This window comes from Osmerus mordax, chromosome 13, assembly GCF_038355195.1.
Source record: "Osmerus mordax isolate fOsmMor3 chromosome 13, fOsmMor3.pri, whole genome shotgun sequence".
NCBI classification, from domain to species: domain Eukaryota; kingdom Metazoa; phylum Chordata; class Actinopteri; order Osmeriformes; family Osmeridae; genus Osmerus; species Osmerus mordax.
The window spans coordinates 2,674,236-2,692,183 of NC_090062.1; the positions used below are offsets into that span (position 1 = coordinate 2,674,236).

Consider the following 17,948-nt stretch of genomic DNA (forward strand, 5'->3'; position numbering starts at 1 on the left):
TTCAAGGAATCTTTGAGTTTCTTCTTCTCAGATGAGTTTGGGTCCATACAGCAAATTAGTAAACTGATTAGGCCCAGATTAGTACAGGCTGATAAGAGATTGGATGGATATACTGTTGAGATTAAGAGGATAACTAGATCGAGTGACAGATGAATTTGTGCATCGCATCCTTTTCCCTGGCTCCAAGTCCCCTTTGTAATTAAGGCTGTAAGGTGTGTGCATAATCAAATAAATAAATAAATAAATAATGATGACAGAATTATGTGATAATGAATTAATACATTACAAGAAGTGAGTAAAGAAGACAGCAGCTAATTGCATGAGATGAGTCTTTTTTCATTAGCTTTTTGAGAGGAAATCTCATTATATGCATCACAAACTATAATGCCAGATGAAATCCAGCTTAAGAAATATGTAAATCAGTACACATCTTCGAGTGAAGAAAATCCCACAGGGAAAACAAAACAACTTCTGAATCGCAAGATGTCATTCTCACACCGGCTGTGTGATCTCGGAGCTCTCCAACGCCTAGTAACTTCACCCTCTTTGCGGTCAGCGTATTGTGAAGTGGCATCCCTGTTCTCACCAGGAAAACATCTCCAAGGAGCTAAAGCCACGCTCGGTCCAAGGACCCCAGGGCTGTCCACAGACCTGCCTGTTCCTCCGTGTGAGGTACTGCACACCTGTTTAAGCCACAGCCCTGTTTCTGCCATAGCCCCCCAGTGGCGGTGGTTTGCTGCCTGTCAGAGAGAGTCACAATAATCACTTACCCTTGAGATTCTCTGGGTAAATTTGTTTTTGAGATTTGGGTCGGGATTGATAAATTGCTTTTCATGAAGCAATTTATTTGTTTTACCGGATGATTTCAGCGATGAATAAGGACATGCCTCGTTAGCAGGAAGGGTAGAGAACTTTTGGCTCTCAATGAAAGCTGAACTGACAGCAGCGCTGTTTTCACTCCTATTTCCGCAGGATTGTTTAGATACAAATGTTCCACTAGACTATTAAGATTTGTATTGTATATATTTATTGGCCTTTCCTTTTTTTCCACCTGCCGCAGTGAACACAAATAATTGCACAGCAGTAATTGCACAGCAAAAACAGAGATGGGTTGATTATGCTGCGCATAATTATTGTGGAAAACAGTCTGTCTATTAAGCTTTCTAATGGCAGTAATACAGAAAGCAATCCAATTACCAATAGTTTGTTTCTCGCACAGAAAATACAGATTTCTCTCTATAACGATGATCCTCTCCCGGATGCTGCCTCTAATCGTGCGGGAGTGTACGCAGAGTGTCTGCTGCCTCGTTATCGCGAGGCGAAATGTTCATGGGGTTGAAGAGGCATCTGACGTTCAGACTGTGTTTTGGGGGGGCTGCTTGGCAGTCAGGGAGTCTGATAGCTCCTGAATTATTTATCCAGGCTGCAGGACGGTAGCCACCGAGACCCTGGCCTCGTGGTGCTTGTCTGGGGACATCTCCCTCCAAACATCAGCCATTAGCCGAGAGGACGGAGGTGCTGATGGACGTGGGGACCGGGGTGTGCCGAAAGGGTCCAGAGTGCCCCCACCACGCACACACACACACACACACCCACACACACACCTCTTCTCAGGCACAACATCCCACATCCATCCCCCCCTCAATAAAGACCAAAGACAGATTTATACAGATCAAAGTGCAGAACTTTTTAATTAAGGGAAGAGAGGTTAGAAAGAGAACGATAGAAACAACCAGCCGTTTTCCTATTAAGGAGAAATGTCAAGCGCGGTGGCGAAGCGATAGTCTGCTCGCGTCCCTTTGTTGTCCCCCCTGACATTGCAGGCTAATTTTTCATGGTTATTTGAACTGGAAAATGAAAGAGAGGTTTGCGATTATTTCCTATAAATGACAACACAATCGCATTACGCTTCAGTGCAAACACAGAGAGGATATTGCCTTTTCATATTTCATGTGAACGTAATGGATGGGATATGCAAAGAGGAGCAGAGAGAAAGACAAATGGAGAAAGACAGCAGCTTGTGTTTGATTTGTATTAGCAACCGACCTGATAGGCAAAGGAAGAGCAGAATATGTGCTTTTTTTCCTCAATAAGTGGTAGCAGTCTTGTGGATGTTTTAAAGTGCCTGCACAATGTATTCATTGAATACCTTTAGTGGATTGCTATTAGCAGGCAGACAGGGGTGAATGGTAATGACACAGAGACAGTGTGAGGTAGGAGTTAGCCTGTGTGTCCACTTCTCTCTGCTGTCCTGTAATGCATCATATCCACAGCATGGGGCTGGAGTCACCCTGGGGGAGTTCTGTGAAAACACACACCCAAACACACACACACACAGACACAGTGGTGCGGGAGTTAGACATGTCAGCGTCGAAACAGTAACTGTGTCTGTTTATAAGTGGACCATCCTTGGAGGTCCAGTCTTTCTGCAGCCTTTACTACTTGCAGAATTTAGCAGGTTGGGAGCATTCAAGTGCACAACACATCAATGATAGCCTGTATCTCATATTTTGGAATAAAATTGATTAGCTATATTGGTATTCATAACCTTGGAACATTCTGTTTTATCTAGCCCTACGCTTTTATAAACAAGCAGCGAGCTGGGCCGGGTAACGGACCATGTGCATCGAGCCGGTGAGGCCGATGGGCAGACGAGAGCGTCCTGGTCTGGAGGGGTACCCTGGGTAATGCAGCTGTGTGTGCGTGTGTGTGTGTGTGTGTGTTTACGTGTAGCGAAGGAAGGTTCATGTAGATGTAGCCATGAGGGAGCTGTGTGAGCGGGGATGCTAACTCGCGCCGCGGTGGGTTCTCCACGGTACATACATCCAGCCATGGCCACATTGATTTTCGGAGCTAATACCTCCACAGAGCGCTCCGCAGCCAGATGGATGCACTACAAAGATATACAAATGGCGCGCTCAATAAATCGACAGGCGGAGATCTTTTTCTGAACGTCCACTGTACTGGTCTGTAGTGTCTAAAAGGAGACGTGGACAGCTAAGTACCTGTTAATGGACACGCGCATACACACCCTCGCACACACACCTGCCCGCCTGTGGGCTGAAAAACACTCTATCAATAATTCCACATTGAAAAGATCTTTAGTAAACTACCGTTGGAAAATGTGAAAGATTAAACAGCATCAAATCCAAGTGTAAAAGACCTCATACAGCACATTCAATAACCTCCTAATCTTCCTGGGCTCCTTCAAGGATGTTGTTTGCGGAATATCATTTGTGTGTATGCAAAACAAAGCAGACTCCTTTCAAATTCGGTGTGCTTATTAGTGACATATAACACAAAAAGTCTCTGCGTGTTGATCATATATAATAAATCTGGGGAGATGTAAAAATGGTGCTGTCTTGTTAAGCACAGCAGGGCTTGTATGTGGCTGTGTATGTCTCTGTGGAGGGAAGCTCTGAAGCTCGCTCTACCTGGTAATTAAAGTGGGTTTGTGGCAAAAGCCAAACATCAGGAGAGATGAGCTATGAACAAAAGAGCTGTGACAGTTTCAGGTTATGTGATTTTTATGTCCCTTTTTTTTTCTTTCTTTTTTTTTTTTGCCAAATGAAAAATCAATACTTTTTCCGGGTTATACATATTCAGAGTGCTAGCCGTTCTTCCGCCCTGATGGGGAGGGAGGGGGGGCCGGGGCCTGTTCGTCTGTCACAACTGTACCATCGCATTTTCCGACCCACTGGTGAATATTTCAGACTTGATGTGATTGCCCTTCATGACAGCGGTGAAGCTTTTTTCATAGTCCCCCCCCCCCCCCCCCCTCCCTCTTCCCTCTCCCCCCTTCCTGCCCTAGCCCCCCTCGGATAGATAGAAACCATTGTGGTGTTAGCTGGAGGAGAAAGACCCATTAAAAAGGAGGTTTATTTAAAAAGCGTGTGGTAGATAAACATAAATACACGGTGGTGGTGGTGGGGGGGGGGGGGGGGGGTTGACAGAGACAGAAAGGGAGGGACTGAGAGAGAGGGACTGTGTTCGTTCTGTCTTTGTGCCCCGACAAAAGTCCCCCGGCTACGGGAGATGGAAGAGTAGTGTCCAGGGGTGTGTTAGCCTCCTACCCAGGCTTTTAGCCCTGCGCCTAGCAGGGAAAAGCACAGCCTGGTTCCTCCTTTGTCCATCTAATGTGTGTTTGTGAGGCTACTGGCATTCAGGACAATGTGTAATGGCCAGTCTGAGCTGTGTGTGCGTGTGTATTGTGTGTGTGTGTGAGTGTGGGTTAGCTGGGGCAGGAGAGAGAGCAGTCCCTGGATGTTCACTCCCTGTGCAGCCACATTAACCCAGATCCTCCTCTACTCCATCACTCAACTAAAACACAAAGAAAGAGGGAGTGGGTGAGGGAGACATGGAGAGAGTGTGGAGAAATAGAACACCAGTAATTTCATCGCTTGTATTTGTAATGTGTCTAAACATATCATTAATATAGGCAATAATTCTAATTAGTATAAATTCCTCAGAGACAGCACTTTAGGGAACATATCTAGTGCTATTTTTAAAACGGTTAATGCTGTATACTTCTTGTCCTTTCTGGTTTCCCTGCGCTCGCTGGTGAGCCACAAGGACAGAGCAGCTCCATCACTACTGATGTCCTGTTTACAGTATTCTGCTCACGGGAGATGTACAACATCCACAGCATTTACACATGTCATGTTTGGGAGGGGATGTCAGAGCAGGTAAACAAAGTGACGTCTATTTAGAAGCTCCGGATATTCCAGTGGCGTGTGTAAATTAGATTTCCCTCACGATTAGAGGCTTCATTTGGCCGCCGAGAGAATCCATTCCGTGTGTGTGACCCTCAGCGACCTGAATGGTTGCTGTGTGTCCACTCAAATGGCCAGTGACTCTGAAAGGCCAGGGGGATCAAATTAAGTGTTGCTTGGAAGGCCTGGGGGGGGTCGGCTGGGGAGCGCAGGGAGAGAGAGGGGAGGGGGGCACCGGTATTGTTCTAAGGCAGTGTGAGCTATCCCTGCTGTTTGTGATTAACTTGCTGTTTAAAGTTTTTTAGCTATTAGCTGCCCCTGTACCCCCACCCCTCCTCCCTCCTCCTCCTCCTGCTCCTGCGCCTCCCCCTCATGCCCACAGCCTCATGGAGACACAGAGTATTCATTCACATTGAGATCTTGAGGTCACGGCAGGGCCAGTGGGGAGAGAGCACCATGTCCTCCCTGAGACAGGTCAGGAATCTAGCACGTAACTCTGCCCCACAGCGACTCAGGGACGCGGCTCTTTGAAGCACAGAGGTACCCTTCTTTCATTCCTAAATATCAGGAGTATGCATGTGTGTGTGTGTGTGTGTGTTGGAGAGAGAGGGAGAGAGCGAGGGACAGGGATTTGAAGAAGGAAAAAGAGAGAGTGAGACTCTACAGAGCGATGGAATATACAAGACACCCCTCTTTGAAGCGTGTGCGTTTGCGTGTGTGCGTGTGTGTGAGAGAGGGAGGGAGATATCCGTATTGGGCAGTTTGGTCAGCATGTGTAGAGTGTTGGTGTGACGCTTGTGTGCACAGAGTATGAGTCATAGGTGGTGTTTATTGGAGCAGGGCTTAACCCGATGCCCAACACGTGCCTGGCTTACTTTATTTACAGCTTGTCTTTACATTCACAGGTATTTTTAAGGATACATTTTAGATCTCTAATTACTGTAACAAAGTAATTTAATATTGCTCTATTGCATATTGATATTTTGAAAATAATTGTATCCTACAAATCAATATTCATCCCTTATTTGACTTTAAATGTATCTTGTAACTTGTCAGCACTAGCGTTGGAGTCTGTGAGTAGCATTAGTGTAGTAGCTGTGTGGTTGTGTCATGTTGTGGTTTACTGGTTTTTCCTAAGTGAAAGCCCACACCTCCTCAACCCCTCACCTCCCCGGTTAGGCAGCGCTGTTCTGCTCACTCGTGGTTTTCTGACAGCCAGCCCATCAGGAAGCCAGCGAGGAGGGGTCTGAGTGTGTGTGTGTGTGGGAGGGGGGGACGGGATCCCATTTTTGGGAGGGTTATGAGTGTTTTTCTGTGTGTTGTGGTTGAAAAGGGGGAGGGAGGGGGGAGGTTTGCGTATGGGGCGTGGAGGTGCTGATATGAGGAGCGGACAATGCATGAGAGACCTCAGCATGGGGCCTGTGTCCCATTGTCCCATAGTGGCCTCCTGTCACTTTCATTTTATACCCCCCTGTCCGGAGTCAGGCCAGCTTTGATATGGGCTAGGGGTGCAAGGGATGATGGGGGGAGGGGGGGGGGTTAAAGAAAGAAGTGGGGGAGAAAGATGGAGTCTGCGAGGTGTGTAATAAGATTGCTTTTTATCCGACAGCGCCGCGTTAAAGAGAAGGAAGCTGTCCGGGCCTGGATAAAGAAAGGGGGGGGGGGGGGGGGGGTTCACCTCTAATTTACAGAGAGGCACTGTGACACCTGGTTAAAAATGATAACAACAGCCTCAATAATCATAATGAGAGTAATGAGAGCTCAGTCACACTGCTCGGCACTGGAGGCCAGAGAGTGGCTGAGCACAACCCCCACTGCTGGTCCTCTGCTCTGGGGAGAGAGAGAGAGAGGCACCGCTCAGCCCCCGCGCTGGTGCTCTCGGTCTGGGCAGGAGAGAGGGGAGAGGGACAGGCAGGCAGGCAAGGCAAGGCAGAGGAGCATGATGATCATGAGAGAGAGACATGCAAAACAGAGCAGGGAGCACTGGAGCCACTTTCAGGTAGGATTGCTTTTCTGTGTTTCACGAGGGCAGTTATCAGGGCTACAGGAAGGGAAGATTATCAGGATGAAAAGGACTTTGACTTGGTGATTTATTAGAAAAGTATGTATATATATATATATATTTATGTGTGTGTGTGTGTATATATATAATTATTTACTTTTGCTCTCCTGTCTGAGCAGTCCTGGAAAGTGCAGTGGTTGCCATCTATTATTTATTTGGCCGTTTGTGCCTGTCAGGATGATTAGTATTGGTGTAATCACTGTTCTACTGGGGAAAGGAAGGCTTCTCTCCCCCCACTGAAGGTAATCTGACTGTCTTCAGAGTCTCATCTTCACCAGACGCAGCCTGCCCCAGCATCTGCTTTTGTCATCTCCGCATATTTCTTCTTCTTCTTTTTCCCTTCTCCGTGTGCCTAACTGTCTGTTGCCGCTCCGCCGCCCCTCCCCCTCCCCCTCCTCCTCCTCCTCCCCTCCCCTCCCTTGCCCCCCACCCCCCATTGGTGTGCGTGAGTTCCTCGCTCTCCCCCAGCTTGTGTAGGGTGACACCTATGGGTCTGACTGAGCCCCTGCACTCACACTCTGGCGAAGGGAGAGACAGTGCAGCAGGGGGTTTGCGTGTGTGTGTCCAGCGAGCAGACCCGTTCTTTTTTTCTCTTTTGTCTCTTGGGGGGGGGGGGGGGAAGCGGTTGGAAATGTGCCTGTTTTCTCCGAATGTCTTAGGAAGGGAGAGAACATTTAAAGGAGAGAGAGTGAGAGAGAGTCGTGAGCTTTGCTAGTCTTTCTCCGTGTCTTCAGTCTCTACCATTTTAGCTGTGCATGGGATCTACTGTGTGTGTGTGTGTGTGTGTGTGTGTGTGTGTGTGTGGTATTGTTTTACATGCAGCGTGACGCTCCAGTATGATAGGGACTGTGTAGACAGTACAGACAGACAGAAGAGGTACTCATATTCTTCTAACAGATGAGTGTAATCTCTGTGTCCACCCTCAGTTTGTTCAGCTTGCATGATTAGATTAACAGAACAGTTCCATGTCATTGTATTAGGAGGGTTAATGAAGATGATTAATTAGAAGACAGCCTTCAGGCTATTGTCCGTTACATTTTGGAGATTTGGGTTAGAAATGGCCTATTGCCATAGCTTTGAGTGTTTCTCCTTTTCTATTTCCAGTTCTAATCTATGACTACGTTTTAGTGGCTCTCCCATTTGCATCCTACTCTTAGGCCACTAGTGACCTTTCATTAATTATGGCTGGCCCAGCTTTAATCATTGTGTAATACCGTTGGAGATGAGGAATAGGCACAGCCATTTGCCACTTAAGGATGTAGCGCTGCTCCTGGAATTAAATGTCTGCATTTCTGCATATATTATGGGAGGTTACCGCGCGGCGTGTGGTGAAAGTGTCATATATCTTGATTAAAAACCTAAATGAAGAAGTGCTGTGAGCGGGAGGGGGGGGGGGGGGGGTGGGATGGGGGGATGGGGAGGGGGGGGGGGGGGGCACTTCCACACCCCGCGAGAGGTCCGTCTGCGCAGCGTCGGGGTGACAGCTGTTGTATTCAGTGACGTTTGAATAGGAGTTTGAATCTGGACTGCCGGTCGCCGCAGCGCTGAGCTGGGGGGGACTGTGGAGGCGAGTGTAGGGTAGCTGAAGAGCGATGAACGGCCCCGGGTTTTTTTTTCTTCTTTTTTTTCGAAAGGTGTAAAATTTACCTGGGGATTATTTTGTAATCTGAGCACTTGTACCGCTGTATGGTATCCTAATTTAGCAGGACTTGTGTGGATTTGTACAGGCGGTAGTAAGAAGGGATTTCGTGCCTCGGAAGCTCTCTGGTGTTCCGGGCGATGCTTGAGGTCTGCTTCGCCAGCACAGGATGGGCTACATTGGTTGGAAAACTGCAGGTTGCCTTGGAAACATAATAAAAATATGGTCAATAATAAAAGAATGAAAAATGTATTTATGCAAGTGGGATCTAGGGAACACTTAAATGTTAGTTTTACTGGGAGCCAGTTATCCCTCTTAAATACCTTCATTTAAACACAGGATCGGTCTGCTGCTAGCAATAATGCCTAACAACAGAATCCATACACCAATCATGCTACAAGAGGTTCCTCATACAACAGGAAGAAGGCAGGAAAAGAAGGATATTGCTCTGGCCTTTCGCTTGACACAAAGGTGTTTTCCTTAGACTTGCTCTGTCAATGAGATTCTCCCAAGAGTCGCAGTTATTGCTATGAACGTTGATTGTTCAGCATGTCTTTGGTGAAGTGAGGATACAGAGTAATGCTTTGAAGGCCTTACTCAATCATGGTGAATTGCAGAACACGCCGCTCTCTTAAATATCTGAACATTCCCTCTGAGCCATAAGAGTATCTTTGGTAGTATGTACAGCAGTGTTGGTATGTATAGAATATTGCCAAAAAGTACTCCAATATATCATTAGCTACCCCCACAGTAACAGTAAGTGATTCTGTGTTTGTCAGGGTACATTGGTGATTTAGATCCCCAAACTCTGATGTGATGTGAAGTGGATTCTGATTTAAATGGATAAGGCTTTGACAAACACCTATGTGTGTGTTTGAATCTGTGATTTACTTTCGTCTCTATGATTCATAGACTATGGAAGCACCAAGTGCATTCATTTCATAGATCTCTTATCAAGAACATGTTGATATAATAAAACGTATAACACAAAAACCAGAACTTCCTGGTGAGTGCATGTCCATTAGATGAAGCAGATTTGGTTGGAATGTTCCAGAATCTGTGGTGAGAGAATATTTCTGATAGTAAAGTTTGACTGGGCTTTGAAATAGTATTAGATTCAGATTACATACAATATTCCGTAACTAAAGTAGTCCGAGTGCTCTGGACGATGTCAGGTCATAAAAATGGTGTAGGTTGTGGATTTTCAAGTGGTGAGCTCAGATCAGATGAGTGTTGACTGCAGGGCTGAATATTTGAACAGGACATTTCAGAAGCTGTTGTTGTAGCATTGTCAATATATCAATAGCCCGTCCAGTAGAGACCTGAGCATGGAAGCGTTTTCAAAAGAACATTTAAGTACATTTGTTGAGAATTAGCTGACTTGTGTAATAACTGATAGGGCTTATTGACTGCGGCCCAGTTTACAGTTGTCAAATCAATGCTGTTGCGGGCCAGTCACACTACTTTTAAACAAACTTAACAGGCGAAGGGGGTGCTCAAGGGGCACTGGAGAGAAATAAAGAAGATTGATGCCCTTTTTATTATCATTTTTTTTGCCATCTTTTCCTCTGTGTTACTTACAGATGGCATTATCGGATATCCATTGTTTGGACTTCAGTGCCTCTAAAAGGCCTGATATATTGAGCTAAGGCTTTTAAGGTGGTTACAGGGGATTTCAGCATTTGACTTGGCAGAAAAAATAAAATAAAAAGGCAGGTCTAAAAGTTTTAAATATTTATGAATTTTATTTTGCAATAGCAAAGTAGTCGAAGTGAAATGAGCCATGTATTGGTAAGTAGCCTAGCAGACGGTAACTGGGGAAAGTAATGTATGAAGAGAAAGAAAGAGAGAGGTCTTTCTCTAGAAACACACTCCTTTTTTATCCTCAATTCTTTTTCCTGTCTGGCTACTTCAAACCGCTTTGGAACGTATGTGTATGTTTCTACCACATGTGTGCGGTTTTCTATAGTTTTATGTTCATATTAAACAGAGGAAGCTATAAAGATATTTATGTCATGGTCTTGAATAAATGAAGAATTATTACTTTGGGTATTGTAAAAAAGGAAATCTAATCTTACTTTGCATTTTGTATTATTATTTTTTATTATTATAAACATTTTGATGGATACAAGGAACATAATTCTTCTTAATGCATTCTCTCTATTTGTGTTTTTATGAACACATTTTTAATTCAATATTTTAATCAAAATAAATTGCAAAATGCATCCATGTAGATCAAGCAGCACAGGGCAGAAAGCAGATCCCGCCCCCTTTGTCTGGTAACCTTGTAACTGCGTGTCAGCGAATGTAATTGTTGTAAGCTCCTATAGAAAAAAAACGCTGCCGTCCCTTTAAGTGCTTCCACCAATTCTGATGCCGTGTTGATTTACATATCCTATCCTCTCCTCCCCCTTCAGGAGAGCTGAGCGAGGATGTGGAGGCTGCCAGTGAGACCACCACAGAACAGGAGGACCAAACCAAAGACAGAGAGAGTGGGGGGGAGAAGGAGCTCGCCAAAGGGACAGGTAAGGCCTATATTTACACTACACACATGCAGGGGCACATTCCCCTTAGGGACCATGAGATGCAATGCCTAATTTGTTGTGAACAGTAGAGCTTTTTTGTCTAAACTAATTATACACATTCTGCCAAAACAGCAGAACCCCTTTAAGTATTATGGGTCTGTTTTAACTCCACAAATTACATTTATTTCAGTTTCTTAAAAAGACCTCTGTTTTTTTCCATGTAGGTCTTTTATCATCACAGCACATCACATACATTAAGCTAAATTGACAATTGAGAGATAATCTAGTCAGGTGACTCATGTTTTGTGTTCTCTCAGTGGGTGATATGGACAGAGAGAGGCCTGGATGCATAATTCCAGCTCTACCACGTGTGTGTGCACATGTGATGATTATGTTACCCCTCCTCCTCCACCTCCAACTCCACCCTTCCTGCTATGATTTGGTGTGACAGAAACACTCACCTGTGCTAAATGCTCTAAGACAGAGGTTTTTTCTACGGGGGGCTTTTTGGTGGCAGGTGCAGGGAGGAGGGAAGGAGGGAAGGGGGAGGGACTAGGGGAGGAGTTAAAGGCATGGTTTAGGCATATCGTCTCATCCATTTATGGTTGCTTAGGATGTTAATTAGCTTTTAGGTTTTTTTATGTGAATACTCAAATTTGATGGGACCAGTTGATTAGTTGGGGTTTTCTATAATCCAGTTTAGGAGCACTGCTAATGCAGTTTTTGTGTGTGTATGTGTGTGTGTGTGTGTGTGTGTGCCTCCATGCGTGTGTGGGTGGGTGCATGTGTGCGAGCATGTTTGTAGAAGAGGAGGAACAAGGCCCACTCCGGTGGCCCAGGAGAGCAGGCTGAACAGGAAGTGAATGTGACTGCCCCTGACTTTGCAGGCCCTCTAGCCTTCTGTTAATGTCAGAGCACTGCTAGCAGTTGTGTCACCCCCTGCCTGTCAGAGGTCTGGACAGCCAATCAGACTACGCCAGGAGGACTTATTTCAACATAATAGTTAGTTAAAGAAAATAGTCAGTTGCATTACCAGTCATTTGAATCATATTTTTATTCGTAATGTCATTTATTAGAGAATATTTGAAAAGCTTTGTGGAGACAGTGCTGACAGGCCTGGGGTGCCTCTTGGTGACTGGGGGGGGGGGGGGGGGGGGATGGGTGTTGAGACACCCCTTTCACACATACTGTGTGACAGTCCCTCAAGCAGCATGTGCCCTGCTGCTTATAGGTTACATGCTCTCAGCATTAGAACACGGTGATGGGAACAAGGAAGTGGAAACTTAGTGTGTTTTTCGTTTGTTATGCAAAAAGGTTACATCCTGGATTTTAATTTACGATTTGGATGAACATTTTGAACTCGTGATACTGAGTTCACTGTGATAATAAAGTAATGATTACAGCTTTGTGGAATATGCAGGGCTGGCAGGTCACAGCTGGATTGACTATGATCTCCTACTGTTTTATGGAGTTGATAGTGACACCAGATGTGTAAGATTCGCAGGAGTGGAGTTGTTGTTTCTACTCAACTAGCTCCTTGAGTAAGAGGATGTTTTGATTTACAGTAGTCAGGTTATGAACAGAAAAAAACAATTCAGGCCTCCTGCACACCTAACATGTTTTAAAGAAAGTACAGCAAAAAAAATTCATCACACCTTTTGAAGCCCAATCTTTGCAATATGTCTTTGATATTCGAACTTTATTTTAAATGAGGGCGAGTTGTTGGCGCTCTTTGAAATGGCGACAGTCCTCTTTGATGGGAGAAATAATGATATGCATGCCTGCCTGAAAATGGCTAAAAGTATATTTTAACACATCAAAATAAAGCACTTTAAAAAGCATTAAAATGAGCTGAGCGATTAATAATTCAGTCATACCTGTGGTGCACAGGAAGACGACTCCTCACATTAGGAACCCTGCTTTTTGAAAGGCATGCAATTTGATACAAGCATATTCAATTCCTTTCCTCCCCTCTGTCAGTTGCTAATCACCAAATAAGTGTGTTTCTGTGTTTTCACAAAGGAAAGATGTGCTTGCATATGAAAGATTTACAGCTCCCCAGCAGCTTATTAGAAACGCTTAGTTAAAAATAGCATGTGCATTATGGAAGCAGGTCTGGAGCTCTGTTTGATGTCAGTGAAAAGGTGGGTGGGGGGGGGGGGGGTGGTGGTGGAAGGATGGAGGAGCGGAGGAGGAAGGGGTGTGGGAGGGGGGGGGGGGCGGCGGCGTTGTCAGCTGAGCATAGACAGCTCTACTTTACTGGAAGGTTCCTTTTAGACTTGACTTTTTCTGCGATTGATGGACACAGTCGGAGCAGCCGTTCACAGACGGCACTCCCCAGTCCTGTGTGGAGGAAGAGCACAGCTCAGGAGCAGAGCCCACAATGCATCTGGGAAACAGAGACGTGCATGTTTCAGCTGATGCTTGTCTGAGGACGCCTGTGTGGCAGATACTCCACTGCTGCGTGTTTAGACGGCTGTGTGATCGGCAGAACTAACCTGTTATTTAAGGGAGTATCTAAAAGGTGTTCAGTCTGCCTCTGTCTGATGTTGAGCTCTTTCTAAGGTCCGTCATTAGAACCATTGAAGTGTTTCTTCACATCATTGTCATGCAGCCGTTGGATGGTGGAAACATTGCTCCTTTACAAATGACAGCCACTGTCAAGCACACGGCATTCAAGGACACAGAAGAAAGGATTTCCTCCTTTTTAAAGCCACTGTCAGTCTTATTTTCTCTTTTTGGTGCCAACGCTCCTCGCAATTCATTAAAGTCATTTACAGATACATAAGACGGCTATGTCATCTCCTGAAAGGTGTATTCATTATTCTGTAGCTTTTCATGTATTTCAAAGATCTCACACGCACATGCACACACCAACACATAGGTATGACTTTCGCAATGATTCAAAACGAGAAAAGGAAAGGGACAACGGTGGGCACATGTACTCCAGCTAAATCACAACGATTAAGAAAACGCCGGCTGAAGCTACAATTGAGCCACTTTCCCCAACAAGCCACCCAAGGGGTTGTTCCTAATGCTGCCTATGAAATCTTTATAAATGGCCGACCTCGAGCTTCCCTCTCCTCGCGCCTTGTTCACCGAGCTGAGGCAGCATTAGTGAAATGGAGGGGTGCTGTCGGGGAACGGGACCCGCTCCTCGATGAAGGCAGTAGGGGTGTTAATGTAGGAGCTGGAGGCACGGGGGAAGCAGGGAGGTGGGAGGAGAGGTGGGGAGACGGGGAGGTGAACAGGGGGGCAGGAAGAGGGGATTGTTAATACACTTAAGGGCTGGGAGGAATGGCCACAATATGATTTGACATGTTTAACATAAATGTATGGGAAGGGTTGGAATTGAGGTGGCCTATATGGGGAAATGGAAGGGTGTGTGTGTGTGTGGGGGGGGGGGCATGCGTGTGAGCATGTGTGTGTGTGTCTGCGTGTGTGTGCGTGTGTTGAGGGGGGGTTGTAGTTGTCCGCAATTGAGCGTTATGAATAATTCTTCTCATACTCCTCCTTCCTGACTTTCAAATGATGGGAGCTGGAGCAGGCGGAGATGACATTACAGCTCAGGTCATCCGCATTCACACTGCCAGAGCACCCAACCAAATTGGTCCCATCTCTTTTCCCTTAAATATTTACTTATACCTATGAAATCTCCGTGATTGGATGAGTACGCAGGAGTCAGCTCGTGTGTGGGTGTGTGTGTGTGTGTGCGTGGGTATGTGTGTGGGTGGGTTTATGCTGAGCAGGTGAGTGGGCATGTTTGTCTGCGTGTGTGTGTGATAAATTGCTTGTGAGTGTGAAGGGCAGATTGAAAGAGGTGCAGGTCTGTCTGCTCAGTGAACATCAGCACCCCCTGGATGCAGTTGAGCAGTACTGCAGGCACTCCCTGTTCTGGCTTCTGGCTTTCTGTAGGGGCTACTGCCACAGTTGTGGGAGTCTGAGAGTAGAGAGTCTTTTCTTAGATGTATCTATTGTAGTTTTAAATGGTCAAATGATCTGATTCATTAGCATTATGATTAATTTTCAAAGAATTAAAGTGGGGTCATTCTAGGGAGAAGCTGGTGATTATAGTAATAATGACGGTGATTAGTTGACTTTGAACTCCAGCTTGACTGTAGTATTCATTAACTACACTTCAGCTTTTGTAACATGCAGCACACTGCAGCAGCCGTGGTTGGTTCTTAAAGCGTGCCATCTCGGAATGTGCTTACAGTAAGTGGTATCACATGAAGTCAGGGGAGGGCGGTGAAATGTTTACATATTCATATCGTGTCCTTTGAGCGCTTGTCATCCTTCGAATTATAATTCCTTTTGTCTTTGAAGATAATAGACCATAAATTGTCCTTGTTTGCATGCCAACTCCCTGAAAGATCAGTGTTTATGAGTTTCTCTGTGGCCGCTCTAATAGGCCTTCGTCGTCACACAACAGTGTGTGCCTGGGAATGTCCTCTAAAGGTGAAAGCCATGTCAGCTCCACGCTCAGCGGCCGGAAGATTAATAACGCCGCCGCTAATTAATATCTTCTTTTAATTTCTTCATTTTTAAATGTGTCATTGTAGCAGTGATGCCTGTAGGCCTACACAAACCACTCTGCCTCTGTCTCTCTGTCGGTCTGAGCAGTAGAGGTTTCTCATTTAATAAAGGCAGACTTATACACCAAGGATAGAAGGAAATGATGAGCTTCAATATGAAGTCACTATTGCGTGAGGTTTTGGTTGTAATTTTCTTTATTTGAAATTAATTGATGCAGAGTAATTACCTGAGAAATAGGAGGTAGAATGGAATACAGTCTTTTGTCGCTCTGGGCTCTAACACAGGGGTTGTAGATTAAAAAAAGACGGGTAGAAAAAAAGATAATATTCAGTTATTGTTAGGATATGCATTAATAGTGAATGACTCGTAGCACAGGGGAGTTGGACCTTCTCTCCATATTAATGGTTAAATTGCTGAGGGACTGGAGGCGGCTGTGCCCCTTGTCATCTGGTGCACAGGGACACGGGGAGATATGGAGCCTGCTGCAGTCATTTAGCCCCATGGTGTGGGGGGGTGGAGGGGTGGAGGGGTAGAGAGGTGCAAAGGCTGAGGGGTGGGGTTCAGGAGATAGCGTGGGGCACTGCGGGGTCTATTCTGTGGAGGAGTCCGGTGTTGTGGACTTTGGAAGCGACGGTTGTGGTCAGTTGGCGGCTTGGTCTTGGGTTGACTGGTGGTTATCAACAGGGAGGAAGCCTAAACTGTGGTTGACTTGTAATGACTGGAGGCATTGGTCCAGAGGGGCAGGGCTGGGACTGTGGAGACTGGAAAGGCAGGGGGGATGGCGACCATATACATCCTGTTTCCAGACCAGCTGGGGGACAGTAGAGAGAGCGAGAGAAAGAAAAACAACGAGACATAGTGAGAGAGCAACAGAGACAGAGCAAGAGTGAGAGACATAGACAGAGAGTGAGAAAGATAGATAGAGACAAAGAGAGACAGAGAGAGAGAGAGAGAGACAGAGACAGAGAGACAGAGAGATAGACAGAGACGGAGAGAGAGAGAGTTCCACCCCCCCACACCAAGGCCCATCCCCTCTGTGTCTGTGTCTCTTGTTCCGGTCCCAGAACTCATTCTCAGTGTCCGGTTAGCTCCATATCCCAGACTATTGACTCCCAAGGACATGTCAGATCAATGGCACGATGGCAGCTGTGATTGCATTCTTTTAAGATTTCAATGGCAGAGGACCTGTTGTGTTAATTCAGCCTGCCTTGTGTCGCTCACTCACTCCAGCTGCCATCTTTTTTTTTCCCCCCTCTTGAAAGCACAACAAGGCTGGGATTGCTCCAGAGAGCAGGACTGTGCTGACAGCCCCCTCTCTCTCTGCCAGAGTAATGCAGCCCAGCTCCGGGAGGTGAGACAAGGTGCCAAAGTCCAATTCACTTACGGGACTTGACAGCACAAAAGCCCATGGTTTACGGAAAAGGGCCATGAATTAATAATCACCTAATTGACTCTTAGGTTTTTTTTTCTTTCTTTCTTCTTCTTCTCCTGCTCTGCCTTTTGTGCTCTCAGATGAAAGTCCACTCTGTGCATCTGTCAGAAGAGGTTTGTTCTGGATGTTGGCTCTGTGTTTAATGACTGAGATGGAAAGGAGAGGTCAGGGTCACGTCCAGGCTCCTGTCAGACCCAGAGGTCAGGGAGGGGGGACCCTGAGCAAAATGTTGAGTGTGGATGGTGGAACTGTATACTCAGGGTGTTAGAAGCATCTTCAGGACACATACTGTAGTTGCTGCTGCTGGGGAACAATCCTTTCCATCACAGGGCCAGCTCAGAAAGTTTCAGCACAAGGTCACACGAAAAAAGCAAAATATGAAAGCACAGTGCCAAATGTCCTCTAATAGTAATTTGACAGGAGAGACAGCGAGATTTGAATATTAAACATCTTGAATTACTTGATTGTCATTTTATACAGTGTATTACATTTCTAATGACCTCCCAAGGGCAGGCAACTGGTGTGACTTTAGAGAATGATTCAGTAGCTCACCTACAGACACCTCCCCCGGAGTAAGTGTGTGTCCCCGAGTTGAGGCCTGTGTGTAGTGCAGCACTGCGGGGGTCCTGGGTGGGGAGGGGCAAAGCCCATCAGGACCCAATGTTCTGGTCACGAGCCACTTTAATGGATCTGGTCGGCCCCTGTTTTCGCCCGTGTTCAGATACCAGCCCAGGCGTGTTCAGGTTCACACTGCCTCACACCATTTCTATCGTTCTCTTCTTTCGTTCCGGTATGTTCCCAGTCTTGCACTGTGTTGGTGTTTTTTTTTTCTCTCTCCCCTGGACGTGACAAGGGAAAACAGGATACAGTAGCTAGGCTTTAGTCACGGGTCTGGTGGCAGGAGAGGGTTGCGGGATTCTGAGGAGAGAGCGATTGATCAGATTTATGGAGTCCTAACAGGCCATGACGAGGTGAGGCTATGCCCTGAGCAAGCCTCCCCAGCCTTTATACACTCTCTCTGCCACACACACACACACACACA

General features: G+C 46.0%; 1 protein-coding gene across 1 annotated transcript in view; it reads left to right on the forward strand.

Annotated features, from left to right (window-relative positions):
- Positions 1 to 17,948, forward strand: part of zfhx3b (zinc finger homeobox 3b) — a 217,020-nt gene that overhangs the window by 176,718 nt on the left and 22,354 nt on the right. Inside the window, exon 5 of the mRNA XM_067248618.1 lies at positions 10,831 to 10,938. Coding sequence (XP_067104719.1) covers positions 10,831 to 10,938 — 108 coding nt within the window. The remainder of the gene's footprint in view (positions 1 to 10,830; positions 10,939 to 17,948) is intronic.